The sequence below is a fragment of the Lipotes vexillifer genome, unplaced genomic scaffold (genome assembly GCF_000442215.2).
Source record: "Lipotes vexillifer unplaced genomic scaffold, Lipotes_vexillifer_v1.1 scaffold250, whole genome shotgun sequence".
NCBI lineage: Eukaryota > Metazoa > Chordata > Mammalia > Artiodactyla > Lipotidae > Lipotes > Lipotes vexillifer.
Window position 1 is genome coordinate 1100607 of NW_006785198.1, and position 27240 is coordinate 1127846.

Sequence of the window (27240 nt, forward strand, 5' to 3'; positions counted from 1 at the left end):
TTTCCCTATCTCCACATTCCTGTTACTTCTAACAAAGGACTTTTTGCTTTCTCTTTTGCTGTATTATCTCTTGCTGATCCCAAGCCTTCAAGGGTCTCACCTTTCACCCCAAAGGACTTATTGTATTTTCCTAAACAAAGGCAATTCTCTCCGTAAGAAGAATGCAGGGTTTAGCTCTTCCAAGGGCCTATGGACATTGTGGTTGCCTCCCACACGTCTATTCTCTGCTTTCTTAGCAATCACCCCAGTTTTCACTTGTAAATCCACACCTCTCTGTGCAGCCCCCATAATCTGGGGGAAGCTAATTCCACCTCTGACTCCAGGACTGAGACTCCAGGCCAAAGGTTCCTTTCTTGGTTCACAGTACCTGTAAGTGTCTCATTAATATTTTCATGGTGCCTTTAGGCCAAGAAAGAAAAAATGAAACCCAAACCCAAACCAATAAATAAAATAAACCCCTACAAATCTAACACTTTTGTTTATTAAGTAGTTAGGTCCAAACAACTTAATAGTAGAATTGTGTGTGATGTCTGACAGGTATATCTGTGTTCTTTTTGAAAAATTTAAATTTCTGCCATGGTGCCCCTGTGAGTTTGTTTGTGGTGCCCCAGTGTGCCTCGATGCAGTCAGGAAACTGCAGTTCCAGAGAAATTCACCCCCTGGTTATATTAGTGGCTCAGGGATGGACAGATGATCGGTTTGGACTATTAAGAATGGACAAGATCTGAAAGAAGCTTCCTTACTTTTCTGAGAGGACTCATGTCCCCCTCCCTGAATGTGTGTGAAGAGGCAAGTAGCCAGGAGCTGCTGGCAACCACTGTGCTCCCCTGAAGAGGGGCCAGCTTTATAATGAAGCTCATCTGTGGAAGGTGAAGAGAGAGGAAAGGAATCCGGTTCTTTGACAGCATCACTAAGCAGACCCATCAAACCTACCCTAAAGTCTGTATTACTTCAGAACTACATGGACCAGTAATCTCTCCTCCACTGTTTCGGCCAGCTTGAACTGGGTTTTCTGTTCATGGCTAGTGAAGATAGTTTTTTATCACTGAGAACTAAATTTGGTTGTGACAGAAAGTACCTGCCTCCTCAAAACAACTTTTAAAAGTTTATTTCTCTCTCGTGTGAAAGGTGTTTTGAGGTTGTATCACAGTATAGTGACTTGACAGTCATCATGGGCTGAATTTCTTCTAGCTTTTTGCTGTGTTATACCTGGGATACAGCCCTTGTTCTCATGGTATAAAATAGTTGTTTATGCTCTAACTATCACATCCCTTTCTCAAGATTCAGGAAGGGGAGAAGGGCAGAACTCTTTCCTTTCAGATCCAGGCTTCCTGGATCTCATACAGAGCACCTCTACTTTCATTATCATCGGGCAATACTTAGTCTCATTGTTATACGTAGGACAAAGAAAGCTGAGAAACGTGGATGTTATTCCAAGTGGCAATGTGCTCATATATATATTTTTTAAATAAATAAATTTATTTATTTATTTTTGGCTGTGTTGGGTCTTCGTTGCTGCACGCGGACTTTCTCCAGTTGTGGCGAGCGGGGGCTACTCTTCATTGTGGTGCTTGTGCTTCTCATTGTGGTGGCTTCTCTTGTTGCGGAGCACGGGCTCTAGGCATGTGGGCTCCAGTAGTTGTGGCACGTGGGCTCAGTAGTTGTGGCTCACGGGCTCTAGAGTACAGGCTCAGTAGTTGTGGCGCACGGGCTTAGTTGCTCCGCAGCATGTGAGATCTTCCCGGACCAGGGCTCGAACCCGTGTCCCCTGCATTGGCAGGCGAATTCTTAACCACTGCACCACACAGGGAAGTCCCGGAAATGTGCTCATTTAAAACTCAAGGTTCAGTTAATAAGAAGGAAGGGTAGTATGGAAGTTGGAGAAGGCAACTGACTCAATTGGTCATCAATTGGTTCAGAGAGTAATATTGTTTACATCCCCACTATTCATATTTTGACCTCCGCCCCTTTAGGTGATTGACATACTGTTTGGATTTAATTGAGTCAAGGTATCCAAGTCATCTCAGGTGGGCAGATGATTATCAGAAGCTTCCAGTGAGGCACAGTCACATCACTGGCCCTCTGTGCAGGGCTTGGCATGGGGTAGGTGCTCAATACCTACTCGTTACATGTTGACTGAATGAATGAATGATCTTCCAGCAGTGCATTTTGGCATTTCAGTAACTGTTAAAATCCTCCTAAAATCTCCTGATGCAATTTCCTATAACACACATTCACTCAGAGCTCAACCTTCAGTGAACAGCAAAGAAGAGCTGCCAGTTGGCGCTTGTGCCACATCCTTCTGTGCAATCAATACTTGTTACTGAAGATCCAGCTTTAATCAGCTTTGGGTGCTCTCCAGGGGCCCTTCTCAAATTCTCCCTAACAAGCTCATGGATGGGACCACACAACTTCCTACCCAAGTAAACATCTGAGTTTCCTTCCTCTTTCCACTATTCCTACTTGAAGAATTTAGTATCCTGCTTGTTTTCAAGCCACAGGACTTCACACCTTCAGACTTTTCTATTCAAGTCTAAGAGCCTACGTGCCTAATGAGAATTAGAGCAATAAGCACTCACTGCAGATATACTGTATTTTAATATGCAAATGTTATCAACAGAGAGAAAGGCACTAGATGGAACACATGATATCGTTTATTCTGGAAGCATTTCCCCCTAAAAAGACACAGTATTTTAAAGAAAATTAGCTTTTCATAGGCACTTGTATTTCAATAATCTAGTGAAGTTTTGCATGGTTTTCTACTACATGAGAGTTATTTCTCTGAAGCGCCAGTTATGTTATTCAATAAGATACTATGCTGAATATTAAATGGCATTTTCTGTCCAAAGACACATGCAGTTTACTTTTAGCATGAATCTTCTCCCCCTGCCCTCAAATGCTAATGTATAGAAACTGATGTCTGGTGAACTCCAGAGTCAGTGCTTCTCACAGTGTGGTCTACAGATTACCTGCCTCTGAATCATGCAGTGGTTCCTGGGCTCCATGCCAGGGTTGCCGAATCAGAATTTCTTGTGGTGAACCCCAGAAGTGTGATGTGCGTTTCAAATGTGCACTCTGTGTGATTCTTGGGTACGCTAAAGTTTAAAAACCACTAACTTAGGGTTTTCAAATTAAATTAACATCATCATCACACATATTACCACTACTAATATTACAACTACTAGTAGCTAATCTATACTGAACTATTATCACTTGCCAGGGTATGGATGGAAAAAGAAATCGACGATTAGAAAATGTGCACAGAATGTAGCAGATTCAACACCTATTATTTAGCTCCTAATAGGCTTTTTTTTTGAAACTCTGTACCAAGAGTCACCTCTGGATATGTGGTCACGGCTTTGAATTTGGTTCCACTTCAGAAAGAGATAAAAGGGAATGGCTTGTTATAACCTATCTCCAAAGCTTTTTACATCTGTAGACAGGTAGTGTCTGGGTAATACCGGGCCCCAACTGCAGCATCCAGTGACCATAAATGAAAAACAGATTTAGAAATACTCTTAAAGATTGCTGGAGTAATGTGACGTTTTGAAAGATGAAAACAAGGAGAAACAGTAAGCAATTATTAAGAGCAGGGTAGTATTACTGGAGTGGTTTTGCAAGAAGGCGGTGGCAAATTTACTTTTCTTTTTACAATTAAAAAAATTTTTTAGTGAAATATAGTTGATTCACAATATTGTGTTAATTTCAGGTGTACAACAAAGCGATTCACTTATTCATATATATATGGATATATATATTCTTTTTTAGATTCTTTTCCCTTATATGTTATTACAAGATAATGAGTATAGTTCCCTGTGCTATAAAGTAGGTTCTTGTTGGTTATCTATTTTATATATAGTAGTGTGTATATTTTAATCCCAAACTCCTAATTTATCCCCGCTACCCCAAATTTACTTTTAATTTGTTTCTCTTGCATGTCGTTATGTCTAAGGATGGCTGAAATCCCAGTATTGTATCTGGCAGTGTGGATGTATCCCTAGAAGATGGAGAATAATTTAGGGTTAAAATGTCACTTCTAATTTAGTGTCTACGTTTTACCATATGCTTTATTAACCTCCAGCCAAGCAATAGGATACTCATCAACACCTAGGGCATTTAATACATGTGATGTCCACGGAGAAACAGTAACCCAAAACTCAACCATTCTCCCTCCAGCTCAGCTGACACATTTCCTAATCTGTTCCACATCAAGAGTACTGGTGTTGTCCTGGTGCGACTGTCACATAGGTCATGCTGTGATGTACAGTTTCATCCCATGAGGCAGAAATCATCCTGGGTGTTTTGCAGTCTTCTGCCAACTCAATTCAGCCAAGAAACAATAGGACCCCGCTGGAGATGGAGGGCATGCAAATGTTAAAGTGATTTTTTTCGTGTGCTTTGAGAGTGAGTAGATAAAGATAATGAAAAAGAAATGGAAAAGGGTAAAGGACAGAGACTCCAAATTCAAATGAGCTGCTGTGTGCTGCCAATGGACACTGAAATGGAAGCCAACCCCGTTAAGTGTCTTACAGGCTTAGACGAAGGATGTCTACCAGAGTTGCTGTCAGTTGGATGTGTCTGAGTACAGCTCAGTTCTCAAACTGTGAATCTAGCTCAGTGAGATCCAGCAACACATTCTGCCCACCAATTTTCTGTGGTTTGCTCCTGTGTTGATGGAGAGAACAGAATTCACAGTGACAGTGACAGTTTGAACTCTTTTCCGAGAATTCCACCAAAGGCGCCCCATCTGGTAGTCATTCCTGAAGTAATTTTATTGATCATTATTCCCTAGGGCCTAGTACAGTGCCTGGTACACAACAGGAGTTCTATAAATATCTGTCCAAGTGTTGACCTGCTCCTTTTCCTTCCCCTGCCCTTTCAAGCCCATCAGTTACAATGTTCTGTTATTTCTCTACATAGAACTCACCTCCTGCACAGGGCTCTTCATTTTCACGCCTGCTTCCCCAGTCCAGACCCTCCTGTCCTTTACTTCCAGACTGTATGATGGTACCTAACTAGTTTTATTACCCCAAATCTTTCTTCCTGTTGATCATTCCAGGCATAATGTCAGACGGATCTTTTTGAAACACCACCTTTTACACCTTTGCTTAAAAAAACTTTGAGTGGCTCCCCACACCCTGCAGATAAGAAGACCCCAATTCCTTTACTTTTGGACCAGCCCCAGCTTATTGCTTAGACCTTAAATCTCTTTCTTTCCCTGCACATACCCCTTGTTCTAGCCATTGTCTGCTGATTATAAAATAGCTATCCTCCCAGTCATCTTGTTTGTAGTGACCACTCATCCTCTGTGCCCGTATATGGCTTGCTGTTCATTCAGGTCCACCCAGACTTTGGCTCTCACCTCCTGTGATCACTCTATCCTCGGAACTCCCATCACTTCTACTAGGACCTTGGGCCATTTAGTAGGCGTTTGCCTTATCTTACACCGACACTGTCCTGTTTCTCCAGTTCAACTGGAAGGGTCTTGAGGGCAGAGACTGTTTCTCATTCATCTCAGTGTCCCCGTGTGTGAGACACTATCTTTCATACAGTTGCTGCTCAATAAATTGCTGTATGATCCTCAAGAAGCCCGAGCTTCAAACTCAGCTGTGCTCTTTTTTTTTTTTTTTTTTTTTTTTTTTTTTGGGGTACGCGGGCCTCTCACTGTTGTGGCCTCTCCCATTGCGGAGCACGCCTCTCACTGTTGTGGCCTCTCCAGTTGCAGAGCACAGGCTCCGGACGCACAGGCTCAGAGGTCATGGCTCACGTGCCCAGCTGCTCCGCAGCATGTGGGATCCTCCTGGACCTGGGCGTGAACCCGTGTCCGCTGCATTGGCAGGTGGACTCTCAACCACTGCACCACCAGGGAAGCCCTGTGCTCTCTTTTCAATCACCTTTTGAAAAGCCTTTTTGCAGAAGACACAGCAATAAAAGGTTTTGGAAACCCTACCTTTTTTTTTTCTATCAGATTTTTTTATGTAAATTAGGATATGATGTTGTTTGTCAGATATCAAAATTAATAGTTATATATGCAATTGAAGCCTCGTCAAATAAAAATGGAACTAGGATGGAGTCTTCTGCGCTTTTCTATCCTTAAGCAGGCATGAAAAACTCAGCTAAGCACAAGTCTTCTATCACTTACAGCCACTGAAAGGATGATGTCACAGTGGTCAAGAGTCTACAGTGAACCCACTTTGGAACTATCTATATCACTGGGCGCTTTATAATTAAATGGCTGCTACTTTTTGCCAAGTTAGAGACACAGTCCTTCACCTTGACTGCCTGTCATGAAATTTCCAACGGGGAGGAACGAAGCTCTCATTCCCTAGAGAGGCTGTTTCAACTTTGTTTTTTCAGGACAAGACTGAGTATAGGAGACAGGGGTCACACAGGGACAGCAGAAGGCAGAGCCAGAAGGACAACCTGTGAATTTGGATTCTAAGTTCTCTGCTTTGCCCTGAAATCCATTTTGGCCCTTTTGACAGCCATGCTTCTTTAGTAGAATCAACATATGATTATTTTTAAAAGTAAGTTCTCTAATATCAGTATGAAGTTTAACCTTATTTTTCCTCTTTGACACAAATCTCTGTACATCAGGATCAGGTCCTGTTAGATTTTTCTGTGTGTATGTGTTGGGGGAGAGGGTATGGAAACATGAGCCAAATGCAAATTTCCTATTCTCAGAAAATGATAAAATTAGTGATTTTTGATAACGCAGAATGTTTTTTTTGAATTTTATTTTACTTATTTTTTATAGAGCAGGTTCTTATTTGTTATCCATTTTATACATATTAGTGTATACATGTCAATCCCAATCTATCAATTCATCCCACCACCACCGCCCCCACTGCCGCTTTCCCTGCTTTGTGCCCATATGTTTGTTCTCTACATCTCTGTCTCTATTTCTGCCCTGCAAACCAGTTCATCTGTACCATTTTTCTAGATTCCATGATACTTGTTTTTCTCTTTCTGACTTACTTCACTCTGTATGACAGTCTCTAGGTCCATCCACGTCTCTACAAATGACCCAATTGTGTTCCTTTTTATGGCTGAGTAATATTCCATTGTACATATGTACCACATCTTCTTTATTCTTTCATCTGTCAATGGGCATTTAGGTTGCTTCCATGACCTGGCTATTGTAAATAGTGCTGCAATGAACACTGGGGTGCATGTGTCTTTGAATTATGGTTTTCTCTGGGTATATGCCCAATAGTGGGATTGCTGGGTCATATAGTAATTCTATCTTTAGTTTTTTAAGGAAAATCCATACTGTTCTCCATAGTGGCTGTATCAGTTTACATTCCCACCAACAGTTCAAGAGGGTGCCCTTTTCTCTACACCCTCTCCAGCATTTGTTGTTTGTAGATATTCTGATGATGCCCATTCTAACTGGTGTGAGGTGATACCTCATTGTAGTTTTGATTTGCATTTCTCTAATAATTAGTGATATTGAGCAGCTTTTCATGAGCCTCTTGGCCATCTGTATGTCTTCTTTGGAGAAATGTCTATTTAGGTCTTCTGCCCATTTTGTGACTGGGTTGTTTGTTTTTTTTAATATTGAGCTGCATGAGCTGTTTACATATTTTGGAGATTAATCCTTTGTCCGTTGATTCATTTGCAAATATTTTCTCCCATTCTGAGTGTTCTCTTTTCGTCTTGTTTATGGTTTCCTTTGCTGTGCAAAGGCTTTTAAGTTTCGTTAGGTCCCATTTGTTTATTTTTGTTTTTATTTCCATTACTCTAGGAGGTGGATCAAAAAAGATCTTGCTGTGATTTATGTCAAAGAGTGTTCTTCCTATGTTTTCCTCTAAGAGTTTTATAGTGTCTGGTCTTACATTTAGGTCTCGAATCCATTTTGAGTTTATTTTTGTGTATGGTGTTAGGGAGTGTTCTAATTTTATTCTTTCACATGTAGCTGTCCAGTTTACCCAGAACCACTTATTGAAGAGACTGTCTTTTCTCCATTGTATATCCATGCCTCCTCTGCCATAGATTAGTTGACCATAGGTGCATGGGTTTATCTCCAGGCTTTCTATCTTGTTCCATTGATCTATATTTCTGTTTCTGTGCAAGTACCATATTGTCTTGATTACTGTAGCTTTGTAGTACAGTTTGCAGTCAGGGAGTCTGATTCCTCCAGCTCCATTTTTTTCCCTCAAGACTGCTTTGGCTATTGGGGGTCTTTAGTGTCTCCATACAAATTTTAACATTTTTTGTTCTAGTTCTGTAAAAAATGCCATTGGTAATTTGATAGGGATTGCACTGAATCTGTAGATTGCTTTGGGTAGTATAGTCACTTTCATAGTATTGATTCTTCCAATCCAAGAACATGGTATGTCTCTCCATCTCCATTTGATTTCTTTCATCAGTGTCTTATAGTTTTCTGAGTACAGGTCTTTGACGTCCTTAGGTAGGTTTATTCCTAGGTATTTTATTCTTTTTGTTGCAACGGTGAATGGGATTGTTTCCTTAATTTCTCTTTCCGATCTTTTGTTGTTAGTATCTAGGAATGCAAGAGATTTCTGTACATTAAGTTTGTATCCTGCAACTTTACCAAATTCATTGATCAGCTCTAGTAGTTTTCTGGTGGCATCTTTAGGATTCTCTGTGTATAGTATCCTGTCATTTGCAAACAGTGACACTTTTACTTTTTCTTTTCCAATTTGTATTCCTTTTATTTCTTTTCCTCCTCTGATTGCCGTGACTGGGACTTCCAAAACTATGTTGAATAATAGTGGTGAGAGTGGACATCCTTGTCTTGTTCCTGATCTGAGAGGAAATGTTTTCAGCTTTTCACCATTGAGAATGATGTTTGCTGTGGGTTTGTCGTATATGGCCTTTTTTATGTTGAGGTAGCTTCCCTCTATACCCACTTTCTGGAGCGTTTTTATCATAAATGGGTGTTGAATTTTTTCAAAAGCTTTTTCTGCATCTATTGAGATGATCATATGGTTTTTATTCTTCAGCTTTTTAATATGGTGTATCACATTGATTGATTTGCGTATATTGAAGAATCCTTGCATCCCTGGGATAAATCCCACTTGATCATGGTGTATGATTCTTTTAATGTGCTGTTGGATTCTGCTGTATTTTGTTGAGGGTTTTTGCAGTGATATTGGTCTGTAGTTTTCTTTGTTTTGTAGTATCTTTATCTGGTTTTGGTATCAGGGTGATGGTGGCCTCGTAGAATGAATTTGGGAGTGTTCCTTCCTCTGCAATTTTTTTTTTTCCTGGTACACAGGCCTGTCACTGTTGTGGCCTCTCCCGTTGCGGAACACAGGCTCCAGACGCGCAGGCTCAGCGGCCATGGCTCACGGGCCTAGCCGCTCCGCAGCATGTGGGATCTTCCCGGACCGGGGCACGAACCCGTGTCCTCCGCATCGGCAGGTGGACTCCCAACCACTGCACCACCAGGGAAGCCCCCTCTGAAGTTTTTTAGAAGAGTTCAAGAAAGATGGGTGTTAGCTCCTCTCTAAATGTTTGATAGAATTCACCTGTGAAGCCATCTGGTCCTGGACTTATGCTTGTTGGAAGATTTTCAATCACAGTTTCAATTTCACTACTTGTGATTGGTCTGTTCATATTTTCTATTTTTTCCTGGTTCAGTTTGGAAGGTTATACCTCTCTAAGAATTTGTCCATTTCTTCCAGGTTGTCCGTTTTATTGGCATAGAGCTGCTTGTAGTAGTACCTTAGGATGCTTCGCATTTCTGCGGTGTCTGTTGTAACTTCTCCTTTTTCATTTCTAATTTTATTGATTTGAGTCCTCTCCCTCTTTTTCTTGATGAGTCTGGCTAAAGGTTTATCAATTTTGTTTATCTTCTCAAAGAACCAGCTTTTAGTTTTATTGATCTTTGCTATTGTTTTCTTTGTTTCTATTTATTTCTCCTCTTATCTTTATGATTTCTTTCCTTCTACTAACTTTGGGTTTTGTTTGTCCTTCTTTCTCTACTTCCTTTAGGTGTAAGGTTAGGTTGTTTATTTGAGATTTTTCTTGTTTCTTGAATAACTCAGAATATTTTAATAAAAAATTTTAGCATACCAAATGGATTGAGTGATGCCATTCAAGTTACTAACCAGTTAGGTATTGTATTTTAAGCTATACAATGTTGAACTCTAGGCAGCAAAAGCGTAAGGAGTTTCTAACTTTCGATGGTTTTTAATTTGGACACTTTCTCTTTTACTGCTGTTTGGAAGATGTTCTTTTGTACCTCTATTATAGACATAGTGATTGCTTCTTGTGGTGCACATTATTCAGGATCCTAAGCTAGGTGCTTTTAGAAGTTGTAGGAATCCTTAAAGGCAATGGCTTTCAGCTTAGTCTGTGCACCAGAATCACCTGTGGTGCTTTTAAAAGTGCAGATGCTTGGCGGAGGACAGAAGTGTGGTTGCCAACGGGGAGCGGGTCGGGGAGAGAAGGATTGGGAGTTTGGGAATAGCAGATGCAAACTATTACATATAGAATGGACAAACAACAAGGTCCTACCATCTTGCACAGGGACCTATATTCAATAGCCTGTGATAAATCATAATGGAAAAGAATATGAAAAAGAATGTGTACGTATATATCTATGTATAAGTGAATCACTTTGCTGTACAGCAGAAATAATACAAGATTGTAAATCAACTATACTTCAATACAATAAAATTTAAAAAATGCAGATGCCTGGGCTGGATACCAGACCCAGAGCATCAGAATTTTCTGAGATAGGCCCAGGGCAGTGTGTTTTCAGAAAGTTCTTGAGGAGATTTTAATCCACATCTCTTACCGGGAACCACTAATTTAAGGTCACTCAGAGGCTTTTTCTTTAGTAAACAAGAGTCTTGGATTGAAAGACCCCTTAAAAGGCCATTTGCTCAACCACCTAACAAGATGCTTGAGCTCCTGCAATGACATCCCATAGAGTCTGTGGAATACTTTTCGATGTCCATCATATAATGGATGGAATTAACAGTGCTTTAAATATAATTTTTCCTTTTTTTTTCTTTGACATTTTCTTGAAATAATATTTTTTTTCAAGAGAAAGTAATTATTTTTCCCTTTCTCCTACTTGGCTAATTTTGCCTTCTTCCTGCCTTGGGAATTACTGCTGATAATCAGCAAGGCTGTTTTGGTCTCACAGCTTCAGATTATTTATTGCCCTATCATGCCAAAGCATTTTATTTGGCCTTGCCAGCCTTGTTGGCATACAGCTCTGGGAATATTGTCAGATAAGGCAACTGCTGCCAGGAAAGGAAGCATAAACAGTTGTTACAAACGCAGAGTCTATTTGATTTTTGTGTTTTAATTTTTTAATTCAGGCATATGGTAGATTATTTTTTAAAAAAATTATTGTCTTGTGGATCCGGTGAATACAACTGGAACAGACACCCTGATACTGAGACTAAATTAAACCTGCAATGGACTGTCAATTTGCCCTTCACAGTATAGACCCAAAGTGGGAAATCTTGTGGCTACAGACTGTAATTCCCTGTGGCAACAAATGAAAATGCAAAGTCTTTATTTTTCTATTTCAATCACCCTGTTGATACTAGTTACCTCTCATTCTGTCTTTTGGTTTTTGCTCTTGCTGTTCCAGTTGTCATTAAAGGAAATTCCAGGCAATTAAAAAAACATACAAAATCCAAACACATCAAGGGTTTTTCCACCTTCATGTTTTATATGACCACCTATAAAATAACATGGACATTTTTGGACATAAAATCAATGCTGAAGCTGAGTCAAAACGAGAAGAAGTACTGAGTGACCTCTATGATATAGTTAGTCATTCAAAGGAAAAACACGCTGCATCCTATGCCATTTAAATTAGCTTAAAGCAAGCAGCCTATGTCCTCATTCAAGGAACCTTACAAATGTAATTCGTTATTTCAGGAAGTAGATAAAAAACCTAAAGACATTTCCATCCAAATGCATTATGATCATTTTAATTAAAATTACAAGCATACTGGAATTCCATGTACTATATTTCAGCTCCATGTATATGACAAAGGCACAAAAATGGAGTGGTGATCTCATAATTCTTTTCTTACCACATCCTTTTAGTACTTCTATTAAAAGTCTTCTTAAACAATAATTCACTGTGATACAAAAGAATAAAATTATCAATAAAAGAAAGGCCACTAAACAAAACTGCAGATGCCCTATGGAGAAAATACCTGGTCTCCTGTGTGGGGTTAGGTTAGGAAGGTGGGGATGCGCCTCTTGCCTCCCGGCCAGCAGATGATACACCCCACTCCCCCCGCACAACATGTCAGTACCACAAGTTCCTGGAGCTCCAAGCTTGGGTAGAGTGGCAGCTTCCTCATCTGATTAGTTTCAGGAAAGTTTTAGCTAAGTGTCACTCTTCCCAACCTCCTTTTCTTCTCTCCCTCACTCCTTCCCTTTGTCCTTCCTTCCTTCCTTTCTCTTCCCCCCCAACTTGGCTGGAAGGCTGAATGCTACGAAGGAGACTGAGTTAAAAATCATTACTGTGAGTCCCTCCTGAGGGCAAGAATTACGATCTGTCCTTCCGTGACAGAGAGCATGTAATTAATCCAGGTTTCTGGAAAGCAAGTCAATTTTGTCACAGATCTAGAAAAAGAACAGGTGAGATGTGGTGCAAATCTACTCTTTATCATGTCTTTTTTCCTCCCCAACTTTACTGACATAAAAAGGACAATTAAAAATTGTATATATTTAAGGTTTACAAAGACCGGCAGGCAAGGGGAAATGGGGAGATATTGGTTAGGAGGTACCAAATTTGTCTTTTTTTCCTTAGTTAAAAAAACCAAAACACCAGGCTAGTCTGTGGACAAGACAGGCATCATGATAAAGCAGGGATTTGAGACTCAGACCCAGCTACTGGAGAATTATTTCTGTAAGTTAATCACAGCCCACTTCCAACAATATATGTATTTTTATTAAACTTTAAAAATTAAAGTGTAACATACAAGATGGCCCTCCACACCAAGACTCCCTCCCTCTTTTTTTTTCTTTTTTTTTTTGCGGTACGTGAGCCTCTCACTGTTGTGGCCTCTCCTGTTGCGGAGCACAGGCTCCAGACACGCGCAGGCTCAGTGGCCATGGCTCACGGGCCCAGCGCTCTGCGGCATGTGGGATCTTCCCAGACCGGGGCATGGACCCGTGTCCCCTGCATTGGCAGGCAGACTCCCAACCACTGCGCCACCAGGGAAGCCCTCCCTCCCTCTTTTTAAAGTAACTACTATTCTGACTGCTAACAGCACAGAGTAGTTTTATCTCTTGTTTAACTTGAAGTGAATGAGATAATATAATATGTACTTTTTGGAGGTTGGCTTCTGTTGCTCAAATTATGTTTGTGAGCAGTAGTTCCAGCTGGGTGACAACTGGAGTTCTCATCTTTTTGAGAAGACAAACATTCCTCCTGGAAGAGTACTAGTAGATCTACTGCCTATACACGAATTAATTACTCTTCTAGTATTTTCTTTTATAGCTAGAGGAGCAGGATGAAGGTAGTGATTGCCCAGGGGCATGAAGGCAATGATGAAAAGTGTAGGAGAAAAACTATAGCAAGGGCAGATCGCTCTCAAGCCTAATTTCGCTTAGATAATAGTATTTGCAGGGTAAGACTTGGTATCAAATATCTTTAGTAATTTCAAATCAACCTAATCTCCAGTACTTTGGCCATATCAACAGTAAAATATGGTAATAATAGGTTCTCCTTTCTTCCTTCCCTGTATTAGATAATCTCTGTGTTAAGTGTGTATTAAATGTACTCTGCACTCTGGGCTTTTTAGAAGAGAATTGCTAGATGGATTATTTCATTTAAATATACAATGCATACACTATTAAATCTACTACAACCGAGACAGGCATGATGACTATCTCCATAAGAACCCACTTCATTAACCAAGAATAGATTGCAACCCATTACAAAGTGTTTCAAATGCAATAAGACTACCCAGAAACCCTTGGGCTCTCAGCTTTGCATGAATATGCAAGAAGTAGTTTTATAGACTCTGAAGGAAGCAAGTACTCAGCAAGCAGTGACAGATGTGGGACGCAGTCAGGCTTTCAGTGTGTGGCACAGGAAGGCACAGTTCACCTCTGTCTAAATGCTATGCCCTTCGAAGAAAGGCCCAAGTGGCCAGGGGTTTCTCTACAGAGACAAGACCGAGACATCAAGATCTGCAAAGGAAAAACAGATATCTGAGACCAAACTCGTATCTTCCCTGAAACAGGTCAGATCCTGATAACAGCAAAAAATGGGAAGAGGGGGATAGTTGGAGAGAGGGGAGGATAAAGAGGGAGATTAGCTAGAACCAATCTACGGCAAAATAATTAGAAAAGGCTTTCCAACAGAAAAAGAATGGATATGGAGTAGGGCGGGCAAGTGGGGAGAGGAGAATCAGGGTCCAGGAAATCTGATTCTGGAACCACGAGATCCTATTCGAAATGCCTTATTTCATCTGTTCTCAGTATTTTCACTTGCGAAATGGAGAAAATACGCTTTCATTACTTGTAAATGATGTACTTGTCTCTGTCCATTTGTCTTCCTGCCTGTATATATCAGTATTTATATGTCCAAATTAGTAGTAGGACTTACCCACTATCAATTTTACTGATTGATTTAATGCAGGAGCCCAAACTGTTCTGAAATAAATAAGCAGTTCAATTCACTAAATCTGAATTTCACCAACCCACCTATTTCTGACCTGAGAACATGACCTCATGGAGATCTCATTATTCTTCAGTTTGCTTTGCTAAGGAATGATGGTCCAACACCTCTGTAGCAATACAGCCTCTTCTGCTCAGAGCCTGTGGGTACCCAGACTCCTACTTCATGGAGATAATCTCATCTCATGCTCACTTTTACGTCCCAACCTCTTCAGACGTCACCTGCCCCATCCAGCTATCTGGGAGCCCACAAGAAAACTCTTCATTAGTTGGGCTAGTTTGCCCACATCTCATGAATATATTTTGCTTACTTTTTGCTTATTCCATGTCCCCACTTGTAACACTCTCTCACTGAATCCCGCCCACCCTGATAAACCCTTCAAGACCCACATCTAGCCACATTTTCTTCATGAAGTTTTCTCTGAATATCTAAACCTCAAGAATTTCCTCTTCTCCTCTGAATAATAGTTAGGGCTATTTCATGTAACAGTGCTAGTTAACCATATTGTATTATCTCTTAGTTTGTTATATGTTAGTTTCTCCAGATTATTTAAGTTAGGGGCCAATTTGAGTTAGGGACCTATTGGTTAGAGACCAAGTTATTTGAGTTAGGGACCTAGTTTACCCAAAATGGCAGATGGGGCTACTTTTTCTAGTTTGTCTACCCAGAGAGGTTCTCTCTGCTAATTCACACAAAGACACAGTACAGACCAACTTCAGCCTTTTCCTTCTCTTGTAATCAATTTCAGACATGTGCAGACCAACCCAGCTGCCATGGAGGGAAACCATAGTTAGTCCCTGAGGAGAAGTATAATCTTTCTAGATCCTCTAAGTAACACCATTCATCAGATGTTTTCCTTCAAGACACCATTTTATTTTTTATATGCAGAAAGTTGAGATAGCCTTCTAGCTGAAACAGAACAAAAGACATTCTCTAAAGGCAACAGAAAAAGCCCCAAATTCAAATTCTGAGGTAGATTGTTCAACAACAATTGTTAAAGGTCCTAGAAATACAATCAGAGATACAGTTTGAGAAAAGGAAGAAAGGCCAAGCGAGCTGACTGAAGAAGTTGCAGATAACGCGAAGGGGAAAGTCAGCAAGTGGGAGGCAATGATCGCTTCCCAGACAAACCATACCAAGTCTGAGCACTGAGGCAGAAGAGTAAAGACCTGATAGGGCAAACAAATAAATTGCATACCTTGGGGCACACAGACTTCCTCTCTTTGCCTAAGAGGAGTTACTGTCTTGGTCCTCTAATAAGTCATGTGTAGTGCAGGACCACCTGAGAGGAGGGGGCAAAATGTAGTCCCAGCCCACCATTTAGAATTAGCCTTGCGATCTGGGGCGAGCCACTCGATCTAGTTTTTTTTTTTTTCTTGCGTTATGCGGGCCTCTCACTGTTGTGGCCTCTCCCATTGCAGAGCACAGACTCTGGACGCGCAGGCTCAGTGGCCATGGCTCACGGGCCCAGCCGCTCCGCGGCATATGGGATCCTCCCGAAACGGGGCATGAACCCGCGTCTCCTGCATCGGCAGGCGGACTCTCAAGCACTGCACCACCAGGGAAGCCCTCGATCTAGTTCTTAACTGCAAAATAGAGATAAAACCACCTCCCGCATTCATTTATTCATCATTCTCTTTATTTATTTTTTTTGTGGTACGCGGGCCTCTCACTGTTGTGGCCTCTCCCGTTGCGGAGCACAGGCTCCAGACGCGCAGGCCCAGCGGCCATGGCTCACGGGCCTAGCCGCTCCGCGGCATGTGGGATCTTCCCGGACCGGGGCACGAACCCGCGTCCCCTGCATCAGCAGGTGGACTCTCAAGCACTGCGCCACCAGGTAAGCCCCATTATTCTCTTTATTTAAGGACCACCATGGGCCAAGCACAAAGGCGCACCTGGGGAGCAAAACAGACATGGTTTTTGCCCTTATGAAGTGTCCAGATAATCTCCCAGGTTGTTAGTTACAGAGACGAAATGTGCCTTTGAACTGTAAAGCACTGTAAGGATGGAAGGTCTTCTTCACTATCAGTGACTTCCACTCTCAGTCTAGCTCTGTGACCCAAGGCAAGTTGTAATTTTTCTGGACTTTCCTTTCCTATCTGTGAAATAAGAAAATTTCCTTTCCTAAAATTTAAGTATTCCAATGCAAATGAAGAAATTAAGATTTTTAGGTACTTCTGAATCATGTCTTTCTAAAAGATTATTATGAAATAGTTCAGAAATACAAAAGGATAACGTAATGACCCCATGTGTACCAATTACCTGACTTAGATAAAGCATTACAAAGAGCTCTACTGGTGGGATGCCTTCCTTTTCCCCAGAAGAGACAACTGTGATGAGTTTGGTATTTATTTTTCTGAATCATGGCCTTTCCAGGTAACCTGGTGTGTAAGTAAGAATGGTTCACCAGTGAAGAACTCTTCCTATAAGTGTACTTCCCAGGAAGAGTACTTATTAGGTGTTCCCAGTTCCTGATAAATGTGAGGTCATGACAGTGTACATCACAGAAAGCTCAAGTACCAGCCTGTTCTCTCCCTGCCACCCTTGCTTGCTGTCCACCCAGTAGAGAGAATTCGAAAAACCATTCGGCAGGCACCACCTACTGCATTTAGAAAGAGCGAAGTTTTAAATTTACCTTGAGAGCCTTCTGTGCAGATTCACTGGATCCAATTGCGATTAGGTTAGGCCCAGCCATGCTGCAGAAACTCTTCAAGTGCAAAGCTTCGACCACTGGGACTGTGGAGACTGCATAGTCCTATGCATATAATAGAAACAAGTAGTTTGTCATTTCAGAATAATTCTAAAACGCATTCAAATCTGCTCAAAACATTCTTGCTCTTCTGGAGGCTGCCAGGGTCCCTGAACATCTGGAAGGAAAACTGGGACCCACAAGTTTGGATATTGCCAGTTAAATGAAGATCGCTTCTAAAAAGAAAGCACAGAGCCCCCTTCCCGACGTGTGACTGCGTCAACAGCTTCACTGGCTGACCTATGTAGTGGGCTACTCTGGAAGGATGAATACCCTGTGTAAACAAGAGCCTCACATCGTCATGGGGAACAGAGTTTTTTGGGGATTACATCCCTTCCTAAGCAGTCTGGTGAGCCAATCTGCTAATGATCAGTAGAGTAAAGGGAACTTGGGAGGATGTATGTGCAATGCCTAGCAGAGTTTCCAGCACACAGTAGGCACCCAAGTACAGGTGATCTTTGATTCCAATATGAAAAACCCACATTTCATGTTAGAGGCAATTGGGACTCCAGATTTTTTTCTAAAGTCATCGATTGTGCCAGAAACATCTGCCAGGTGGTTTTATGAGTATACACTGGGAAAAAAACAGATGTCCATGATAATTTTGTCTGTTGCTGCTGTGGGAGTCCCATGAAGCCTATTTATTAAGTTCTAGCTTCTAAAACTTCTATCAAGCATACAAATATTAGGAATTATTTTGCAAAGCCTGTGACATATAAATACCATTATTCATGAAATATTGATTCAATGGGTCCATGAATGTTTATTAGGTAGTTACTCTGTGCCAGGCATAAATTATCCTTTACCTACCTTAAAAGTATCAGCCAAGATTTCAGCACCTCGTTGATTTGTCCTTTTGGAAAGGCCCACAAAAAACTCTCTGCCTGTAATAAATGTCATGGAACACAGTCAGTGGGTGGCACCACAGAGATGGTGTACTATTTCTCTATCTATAAATGAAGACCTTAAAGCATCACACAGTTCTTTCCTACCGTAGAGGGCAGCTCCACTTGTACTCTGACCCCTGCTCTCTTTACACAAATCTGGTTTCAAATTATTGCCTTTAAAAATAAACTTTTTCAAATTCATGGAGGCAGAAAGTAGAATGGTGATTGCCAGGGGCTGATGCAGGGGAGGGGAGAAGGGGGAAATGGGGAGTCAGTGTTTAATGGGTATGACGTTTCATTTTGGGAAGGCAGAAAAGTGCTGGAGATGGATGGTGGTGATAGTTGCACAACGTGAATGTAGTTAATAACCCTGAACTGTACATTTAAAAGTGGGTAAATGGTAAATTTTATGTTATGTATATTTTACCACAATAAGAGAATAAAGTTTTTATTTAGGAAACCATAGAATTAAACACATTAATAATCTGTAATCAGAAATTAAGCAATAGCAATGACAAGTTAGCAGAGCTTCCTTTTTTTCCCCTAAAAGAACAATACTAGACAGTCTTGATCAGCTCAAATACCTTTTTCTATAATGTTGATGTAAGGGCTGAAGAAACCATCTGGGTAAAGTGAGTTTAGTGCTGACTGGTCTTCAGGTCTGAGCTCTAACAGCTGTTTTTAAAACAATACACCCATTTATTTCAAATCAACCATCAAAGGTTGATATAGATAGTGCCTATCTACAAAGCACTGAAGTTTAGAAGAATGAAACTTTCTACTTACTTGGCTTTTCTGAAATTCTACAATTTTTCTTCTCAGAAGGCAAAACATTAAGTAAAAATGGTCTCCTAGTTATAGGCAAAAAAACAATTATAGTAGATAGAGTTAGGCAATACATAAATGTGGGAATTCTTATCCTCCCTTAATTCTGTGGAAAAGAATTCGACATGAAATGTGGAAAAAAAATTCCAAGAGAAATCAGTATATATTTTGCCTCAGAACAAGTACAAGAAGTGTAGCCATGTAGAAAGAATTGCTTGATAGACTTTACAGCTATTACAACTTTTATCTTCGTGGTGTCCTTATAAAAGGGGTTTTTGACCTTATAGGTCAAATGATGTTATGATAAATTCCATTGGCTTATGCTGTTAGCAGACACAGGAATTGCTGACGGCATGTTGGCAGTGTTTCTGGTAATGGTATGATTGTATTGTCCCTTAAGAAAACTCACTACATACAAATCAAAACTTAAGTAAGAGAAAGATCCTTTACTTAACAAAAGTATTACTCACTTTATTAAAAAAGTCAGTTGAAATTTAAAAAAAAATCAAATTTCCTTAATTCTCTTAAGATAAATATAGATTTATAAATTAGATTTACATTTTTAAGAAAAACATTTAATGCATTAAGCAAATTTAAATGCATTTACAGTGGGCCTTACACATTATTTCCATTTTAAAAGACTGAGATAGGAACGTACAAAGAAACGCAAACTGCTTATCTCTTTAAAAAGTTAAGTTTAAGTTGGACTTCTGTTTCTAGCAGTATGGTGGGCTATATCCCTTAAATGGCCTTCCTGATAAAAACAACGGAAGTACGGGAATCAAAATATTAAAAAGGCTTTTATTTGGTGTTATGTCTCTTATGTCATTTTCTTCTATACCAATTCACCCTCTTTTTTTTCTTTTTCCTTCCTTACCTTATTCTTTCATAGGAGATATCAGCTCATTTGTCCTACTGACTTTCCTACAGTCCGGATTTGGTTGATTGCTTCCTTGTGTACCATCTGACATTAAATTGTTCCTTTATCCTTTGTATTTTTTGGCAAACTGATAGTCTATGTAGATGCTTCTTTAGATTCTTGTTCAATTTTTTTTTTTTTTTTTTTTTTTGGATAGGACTACTTCAGAGGTGGGGCTGTACTTCTGCTGCATCACATCCTGAGGCACGTGACTGACTGTCACACTTTCAGTGATGCTAGAATGATCAGTGTGTTCAGGTGGTATCAGCTGGATTCCTCCGTTATAAAGTCCCCCACTCATTTTTTTAAAATTGTTGTTTCATTCCTTTATCTTTTTTTTTTCTCCCCCCCACCGTGTGGCATGTGGGATCTTAGTTCCCTGACCAGGGATTGAACCCGTGCCCTCTGCATTGGGAGTGTGGACTCTTAACCACTGGACCGCCAGGGAAGTCCCTCATATAAAAGTTTTTACATCCTTTGATGATCATTGCACAGGTCCACTGTTTTATCAGGGATCTACAATTACTGGCTAGAAATCTAAAAATAAAAACTTTTCTCAATCAAGTATTTGGTCTACTTGAAATCGAATTCACAAAGAAAAGATAGGCTAAATGCTTGAGTCTTTCCTTTATATTTATCAATTATCACAATAATGAGTTGGTATCCCAGCAACTTATAATAATGACCAATATGTTTTTTTAAAAAACATCATTATCCACTAATAAGCCAAAGAATAAATCATAATGGAAATCAGAAAATATTTGAAATTAATGATAACAAAAATATTCTTATCAAAACACAAAGGATTCAGCTAAAGCTGTACTTGAAAAGCTTTACAGCCTTAAATGCTTACTTTAAGAAGAAGAAAGGTTTAAAATTAAAGAGACAAAATTCCACCTGGAAATTCAAGGAAAAAAGAACAATAAAAACAAAGGAATTTGAAGGAAGGAAATACAGGTAGAAACAGGAAGAGAAAAGGAAACATATAAGAGAGAGGGTTCAATAAAGCCCAAAGTTGGTTCTTTGAAAAGATTAATAAAATTGACAGATCTCTGGCAAGAAATAGAAGGCACAAATAAACATTATGAACGAAAAGGGGACATAGCTGTAGTTGTTGTGAAACTTAAAACAGATATTAAGAAAATATGAATAACTTTAGAGCCAACATTTAAAAAACTTAGATAAAATAAATAAAGCCTCAGAAAACAAAACTCGACAAAACTGGCTCAGAAAAACCTCAATAGTCATATAATCATTACAGAAACAACTGGTTTAAAATCTCCCCACAAAGAAAGTACCAGGTCCACAGGGCCTGTTTATAGGTAAGTTCTACCAAAGTTCAAGGAATGCACAATTAAAGTTGTTCTGATTTTAGAGAACAGAATCATAGGAAATATTCCCTAATACATTTCATATGAGGTTAACATAGCTTCAACCAAAGCCAGACAATGATAACAAAAAAGAAAAATTATAGGCCACAGAAACAAAACCTTAAACAATTATTTAATTGTTTAGATAATGAAACAATTAAATACACACTTAATACAACACTAATAAAAATAGAGTATATCTTGATCAAGTTTGATTTCATCCCAGGGATGTAAACTTTGACCATTGATATCAGAAAATCAATTAATGTAATTAACCACATCAATAGATTAAAGAAAAAGATCACATAATCATTGAATCAAAATAAGAGTTCACCACCTGAAATTCCATCTCTAGCTGTTTACCTTAGAGAAACTCTTATACACGTCCCCAAGAGACACACACAAGACTGTACATAGCAGCATTGAAGATAGTAGACAAAAACTTAAAAGCACTCAAACATACATCAACAGTAAAATGAATAAATACATTGTTTGGTATTCTTACCATGGAATTCCATACAGCAGTGAAAATGAATGAACTCCAGCTACATGGATCAAGTTAGATCAACGGCAGAAAAATCACACAAGAGTTCATACAGTGTCACCCTAATTACAGAAGCCGTAAGAAAAGCGAAACTAAACAACATATAATTTTAGGAATGCATATATTGAGGTAAAACTCAAAGAAAGACAAGACAGTGATTAACACAAAATTCAGGCTACCTCAAGCTGGGAGGAGAGAAAGTTTGGGAGTGGGGCTTCCATGGTCCTGGCAATGTTCTATTTCTTAAGCCAGGTATTAGGTACTCAGGTGATCATTTTTATTATTGGTCTTTAAACTGTACATAAACATTTTATAACTCTTTTTTATATGCTCCATATTTCACAAAAATAAATAAATGAAAGTAAAGGTAAGTTGATGTTGTCTATTTAAGAGAAATAGGACTGAAACAACTTCTACCAGTAGCTGCTTGCTTGACTGACAGATTTCCCAGCAGAACTGGAGTTGGAAACCTCTTTCCTTCTGTCCAGTTCCTGATCAATTATTAATGAAGCTCTGAGTTACAGAAGGAAGAAGACACAGAGTGTATGGGAAGCGCTCCAGATTTTGGTTCTTACTCAACTGTGTAATCTAAAAATTGAGTGGTGATGTTTGTACAATGTTGTGAATGTAATTAATGCCACTCAAATTGTACACTGAAAAATGGTTAAAATGGCAAATTTTATGTTACATATATTTTACTACAATTTTTAAAAAGGGAAAAAATCGAGAAGTAGGAAATAGAAGGTAGGACCACACATTAGGTGTGAATGAGAAGCCAAGCAGTTAAAGATCTTAATATCACAACACTATCTCAGTTTTCAATAAAACACTTTTAAGGTATTAAGTATTGAATAATACCAAAACAAAGCTTACAGATAGTGTCCAAGGCAAACCTCAATACTTAGTACCTAATTAGAAGTTATGGGAAAAACATTAGGCTTGAGATGCTGTGGAAAGAGCTTTGACCAATGAAAGAGTTTCCTAAACTTTGCAGAAACAATGAGAAGATTTTAGGGAATCTTGTTCAGCTCAGCTGTTGAGATAACTAAACGGCTGTGAATACTGCTTTTTTTTTAATCTTTTTTTTTTTTTTTTAAATAAATCCGTTTTATTTAGCTGCGTTGGGTCTTCATTTCTGTGCGAGGGCTTTCTCTGGTTGCGGCGAGAAGGAGCCACTCTTCATCGTGGTGCGCGGGCCTCTCACTGTTGCGGCCTCTCCTGTTGTGGAGCACAGGCTCCAGACGCGCAGACTCAGTAGTTGTGGCTCATGGGCCCAGTTGCTCCACGGCATGTGGGATCTTCCCAGACCAGGGCTCGAACCCGTGTCCCCTGCATTGGCAGGCAGATTATCAACCACTGCGCCACCAGGGAAGCCCCTACAGCTTGTTTTAAATCATTCTTCAAATAGCATCAGTACCTGCTCACAGCAAGTTATTTATTATACAGCTATGTTCTGGTAAAAAAGAATTTTATTGTAAGGAAGTGTGAGTAACACATCTAGCTTTTCACAAAAGCCTGTTTTCTAAGAAAAACAGACTGTTGTTCTGTGCTACTAAAAAGAATGAAAAGTGCCATCAATGGGAGACACAAAGAATATTCTAGGGGCTTCCCTGGTGGTGCAGTGGTTGAGAGTCCGCCTGCCAATGCAGGGGACACGGGTTCGTGCCCCGGTCCGGGAAGATCCCACATGCCGCGGAGCGGCTGGGCCCTTGAGCCATGGCTGCTGAGTCTGCGCGTCTGGCGCCTGTGCTCCACAACGGGAGAGGCCACAGCAGTGAGAGGCCCGCGAACCGCACAAAAAAAAAAAAAAAAAAAAAAAAAAAAAAAAAAAAAAAAGAATATTCTAAGTGGAACTTACTAGGCAGATTCAAAGAATGCCTGAGTCGGCTTGGACACAGCTGGAGCTGAGAATGCAGCGTAGGTCTTTCTGACCCCTTGTTCTGTGTTCTTATGGCTCAGTGGGTGTGCACATCAAACCCCAGAGGGAGGCCCATTGCCTGTGACAGTGGTGGCACAGGCTGTGCAGGGCACAGCTCCAGGGGATGCTTTCCACAAACCTATGATAAAAATGGCGCCCCCTGGGGCTCGGTGACACAGTCCCCACTTTTTTGTGGCATCAAGCAAGTATGTGACACCAAGCAAGGAACTATGCGAATGTCCCAGGATAAAGACTCCTCCTCCTCCAGGAACACTAATTTTCTCAAAATTTAAGTTATACAAAATATTTTTATATTAAAATGAAGATGGCTATATTTTGTCTATACACATGGGATTCGATACAAAATTCACATCAGCTAAAATATTGGACTTCCAAGAAGCTCCAGGCTTTCAGTGGGCCACATGGGTCTACATTCCCAAATCTCTGGGGACCAGCCTCTGCTGTTAGGGCTACATCTGTGAAACAGGTATTTATTCTTTGACAAGTAGGGGAAAATAAACTCTCATTATCAATTAAAAATTATTATTGATTGTCTTGTTTATCAATATAACTAGAATGAACCTGGTGACCCAGATTTTAGTGAGTGACTTTACAAAAACAATAATAATATGATCATAAAGAGTTGGAAAGGTTAAATGCTAAAATTACCATTTTTTTTAGTAGCTATATTATATGCAGTATAAAAACGGATTTCAGTTAGATCAATAATAATATCAGCTGTTTATATTTTGTTGAGTTCTGCTATTATTCATTTGGCATTAAGCCAAGCCAATCTGCACTGAAAAAAGTATTTAAATCTATCTTGCCATCTGGGAAGAAAAGTATTTGTAAATGACACATCTTGAATTAAGAGTCTTTCAAATACAGCCCAGATATACTGTCACACAATGCAAAGCTATGCAACCCATAAACTAATGTTGTAGAACACAGTAGACACAACCTATAAAATGATATGTATATACTGATAACGTGTAAAAATATGCAAATACGTGCATACAAAATTACTAAAGGTACTTTAATATTCAATAAAAAAGTATTCAATAACCCAAATATTGAAATGATTATCTTTGAATGAAAGGTCATTTTTAATTTTCTCTCTTTTGTGCTTTTCTGTATTTTCCAAATTATCCTTACTTTGGTAATTAAAAAAAAACTATAATTAAACAAGGGGATATAGGCCAGGTATTAGAAATATTTTTAGATAGGAAAAAGTAAGTACAACTCTACCTGTGAATAAGACATCTCCACCATCTAAGGTTGCATTTTCATCTTTCATCTCTACTATGTTGAGCTGAAGTTTTTCTAATGCTTCCTTCATCATGTCAACCTGTTGAAAAGAAAATGATTCAGATTAATATTCTACCATTTTCTAACAAGAAAACCAATCATCTAAAACTTCAGAACACTGAATTATGCCCCCATGTGCACACATACACATATACAATGCACACCCTAATGAATTTGTGAATGTGTGTAGTATAGTTTGGACCAGCCATGACCATTTGCAAGAGAAGAAGTTATCTATTAGGAATTGTCCGTTTTGTCTCCTTCTAGTCTAACATCAAGTCAATATTATAATCCTTTCGTTCTGTCGGAGTCTGACTATTTAGAGGACATGGTTGAAGGTGTGACTAATTAGGGCACAAGAGTCAAGAGAGGCGGGAGGCAGAATATCCAAACTTCCTACCCATCCCAGAAAAACAGAAGATTTAATTTTAAATCTTAAGTCGGTCATTCAGTCAGAATTGCACACACAGAGTAATATGTGGAAGGAATATCAATGACAATAACCAGTAACTTGAAATCTCAGCCCATTGGAGAGTCACTGTTTTCTATTCAAATATTTTCTAAAATGTCAGAACATCTAAGGCTTCTCTGTAAATCTGAACTGTTATTTAAATTTAACCTAGGTCTCTAGAGGTGATTAACAAATACAATAATTGTAATCAAACCAAAGAATACCTGAAAATGAATTTCGGGATCTTTCTATGATCCCAGGGTACAGTCTAAAGCACAGAGATATCCTGGGCCAAACTAGGGAACACTTGTAGTAAGGTTTACATTAATACAAGAAAAAAATGTAAGGCATAACAAATGCCCTTTGAAATCCTTCCAGCAGTTCAACAAAACAATTTAAATATTTCTGAAGGTCTGTATAACTTTCTTTTTTTTTTTTTTTTTTTTTTGCGGTCCGCGGGCCTCTCACTGCTGTGGCCTCTCCCCCTCTGGAGCACAGGCTCCGGACGCGCAGGCCCAGCGGCCATGGCTCACGGGCCCAGCCGCTCCGCGGCATGTGGGATCTTCCCGGACCGGGGCACAAACCCGTTTCCCCTGCATCGGCAGGCGGACTCTCAACCACTGCGCCACCAGGGAAGCCCCTGTATAACTTTTAAGATGGTAAAGGTCTACATTGAGAAGACATGAACAGGGACTAAGGGAAAAACAAGAGATCACGTGACACTGGGAAAAGTAAAAGTTCTGCCAAAATACAGCATGCCCAGTACACATAGTGAAGTCGTCAAAGAAGAGTTTAGGAGACATAAATATAGCAGAGTAACTTCTAAAGTAATAAAAACATGGAAATACTTTGACAGCAAGCCTGACATCCATGCAGTCAAAAAAATTAAAGAGAAAGCAAAATAAAATAAATATATCATCTCATCCTTGCCCTGGAACTCGTGTAAAAATTCCACAAACCAGAGCGACTCAGAACAATAAAAAATTATTTCCATGGATGAAATGGTCTTAAAGTAATAAATACATCTAGTGACCTCTTTTAAACAGTAGAATAGGTTTTCCTATATAACAGGAAGTGAAATCGTTGCTAGAGCATAAAAAAGAAGGAAAACAATATCTACCATGACTCATTGGGCTACAGTGAACCCAGGAAAACACACAACTGCTTCCTTCCAGCATCTGCCTCTGTGTCCATGGAAAATTCACTGAGTTTAGAGAAATCATGAGAACTGAGCTACTGTTACCTTTTATTTCTATTATGAATGCTACTGCTTCCGTTATAAGTTAACATTTCAGAGATTACTAGGAATTCAGCAATAACATGAAAAGTTTATATGTAATAGCTCAGGAACTTTATTCAACTCTTAATTAAGAGTTCAAAGAGAACAGAAGTAGGGAGATTAACAGATGCCAGTTTCAGGAACATTGCACTTCTTTATAGGTCCTATGTCTTTCAAATTAATGTTTTAGGGATAAAATTCTTGCAGTTTCTTAAAAGTTAAAACAGCTGCACTGACATGAAAAAACTGGCTTTTGTGTAAGGGCTGTACTTAAAAAAAAAAATTCAGTCACATCTATATAAACAAAGTCATCAGGATAGGTCCATACCACAAACACGGGTAATACTATTAC

General features: G+C 39.5%; 1 protein-coding gene across 1 annotated transcript in view; it reads right to left on the minus strand.

Annotated features, from left to right (window-relative positions):
- DDAH1 (dimethylarginine dimethylaminohydrolase 1) overlaps positions 1–27240 on the minus strand; it is an 81635-nt gene that overhangs the window by 18442 nt on the left and 35953 nt on the right. Inside the window, exons 2-4 of the mRNA XM_007457236.1 lie at positions 25099–25198; positions 18198–18271; positions 17274–17393 (exon numbers count right to left, since the gene is read on the minus strand). Of these exons, the coding sequence (XP_007457298.1) occupies positions 17274–17393; positions 18198–18271; positions 25099–25198 (294 nt within the window). The remainder of the gene's footprint in view (positions 1–17273; positions 17394–18197; positions 18272–25098; positions 25199–27240) is intronic.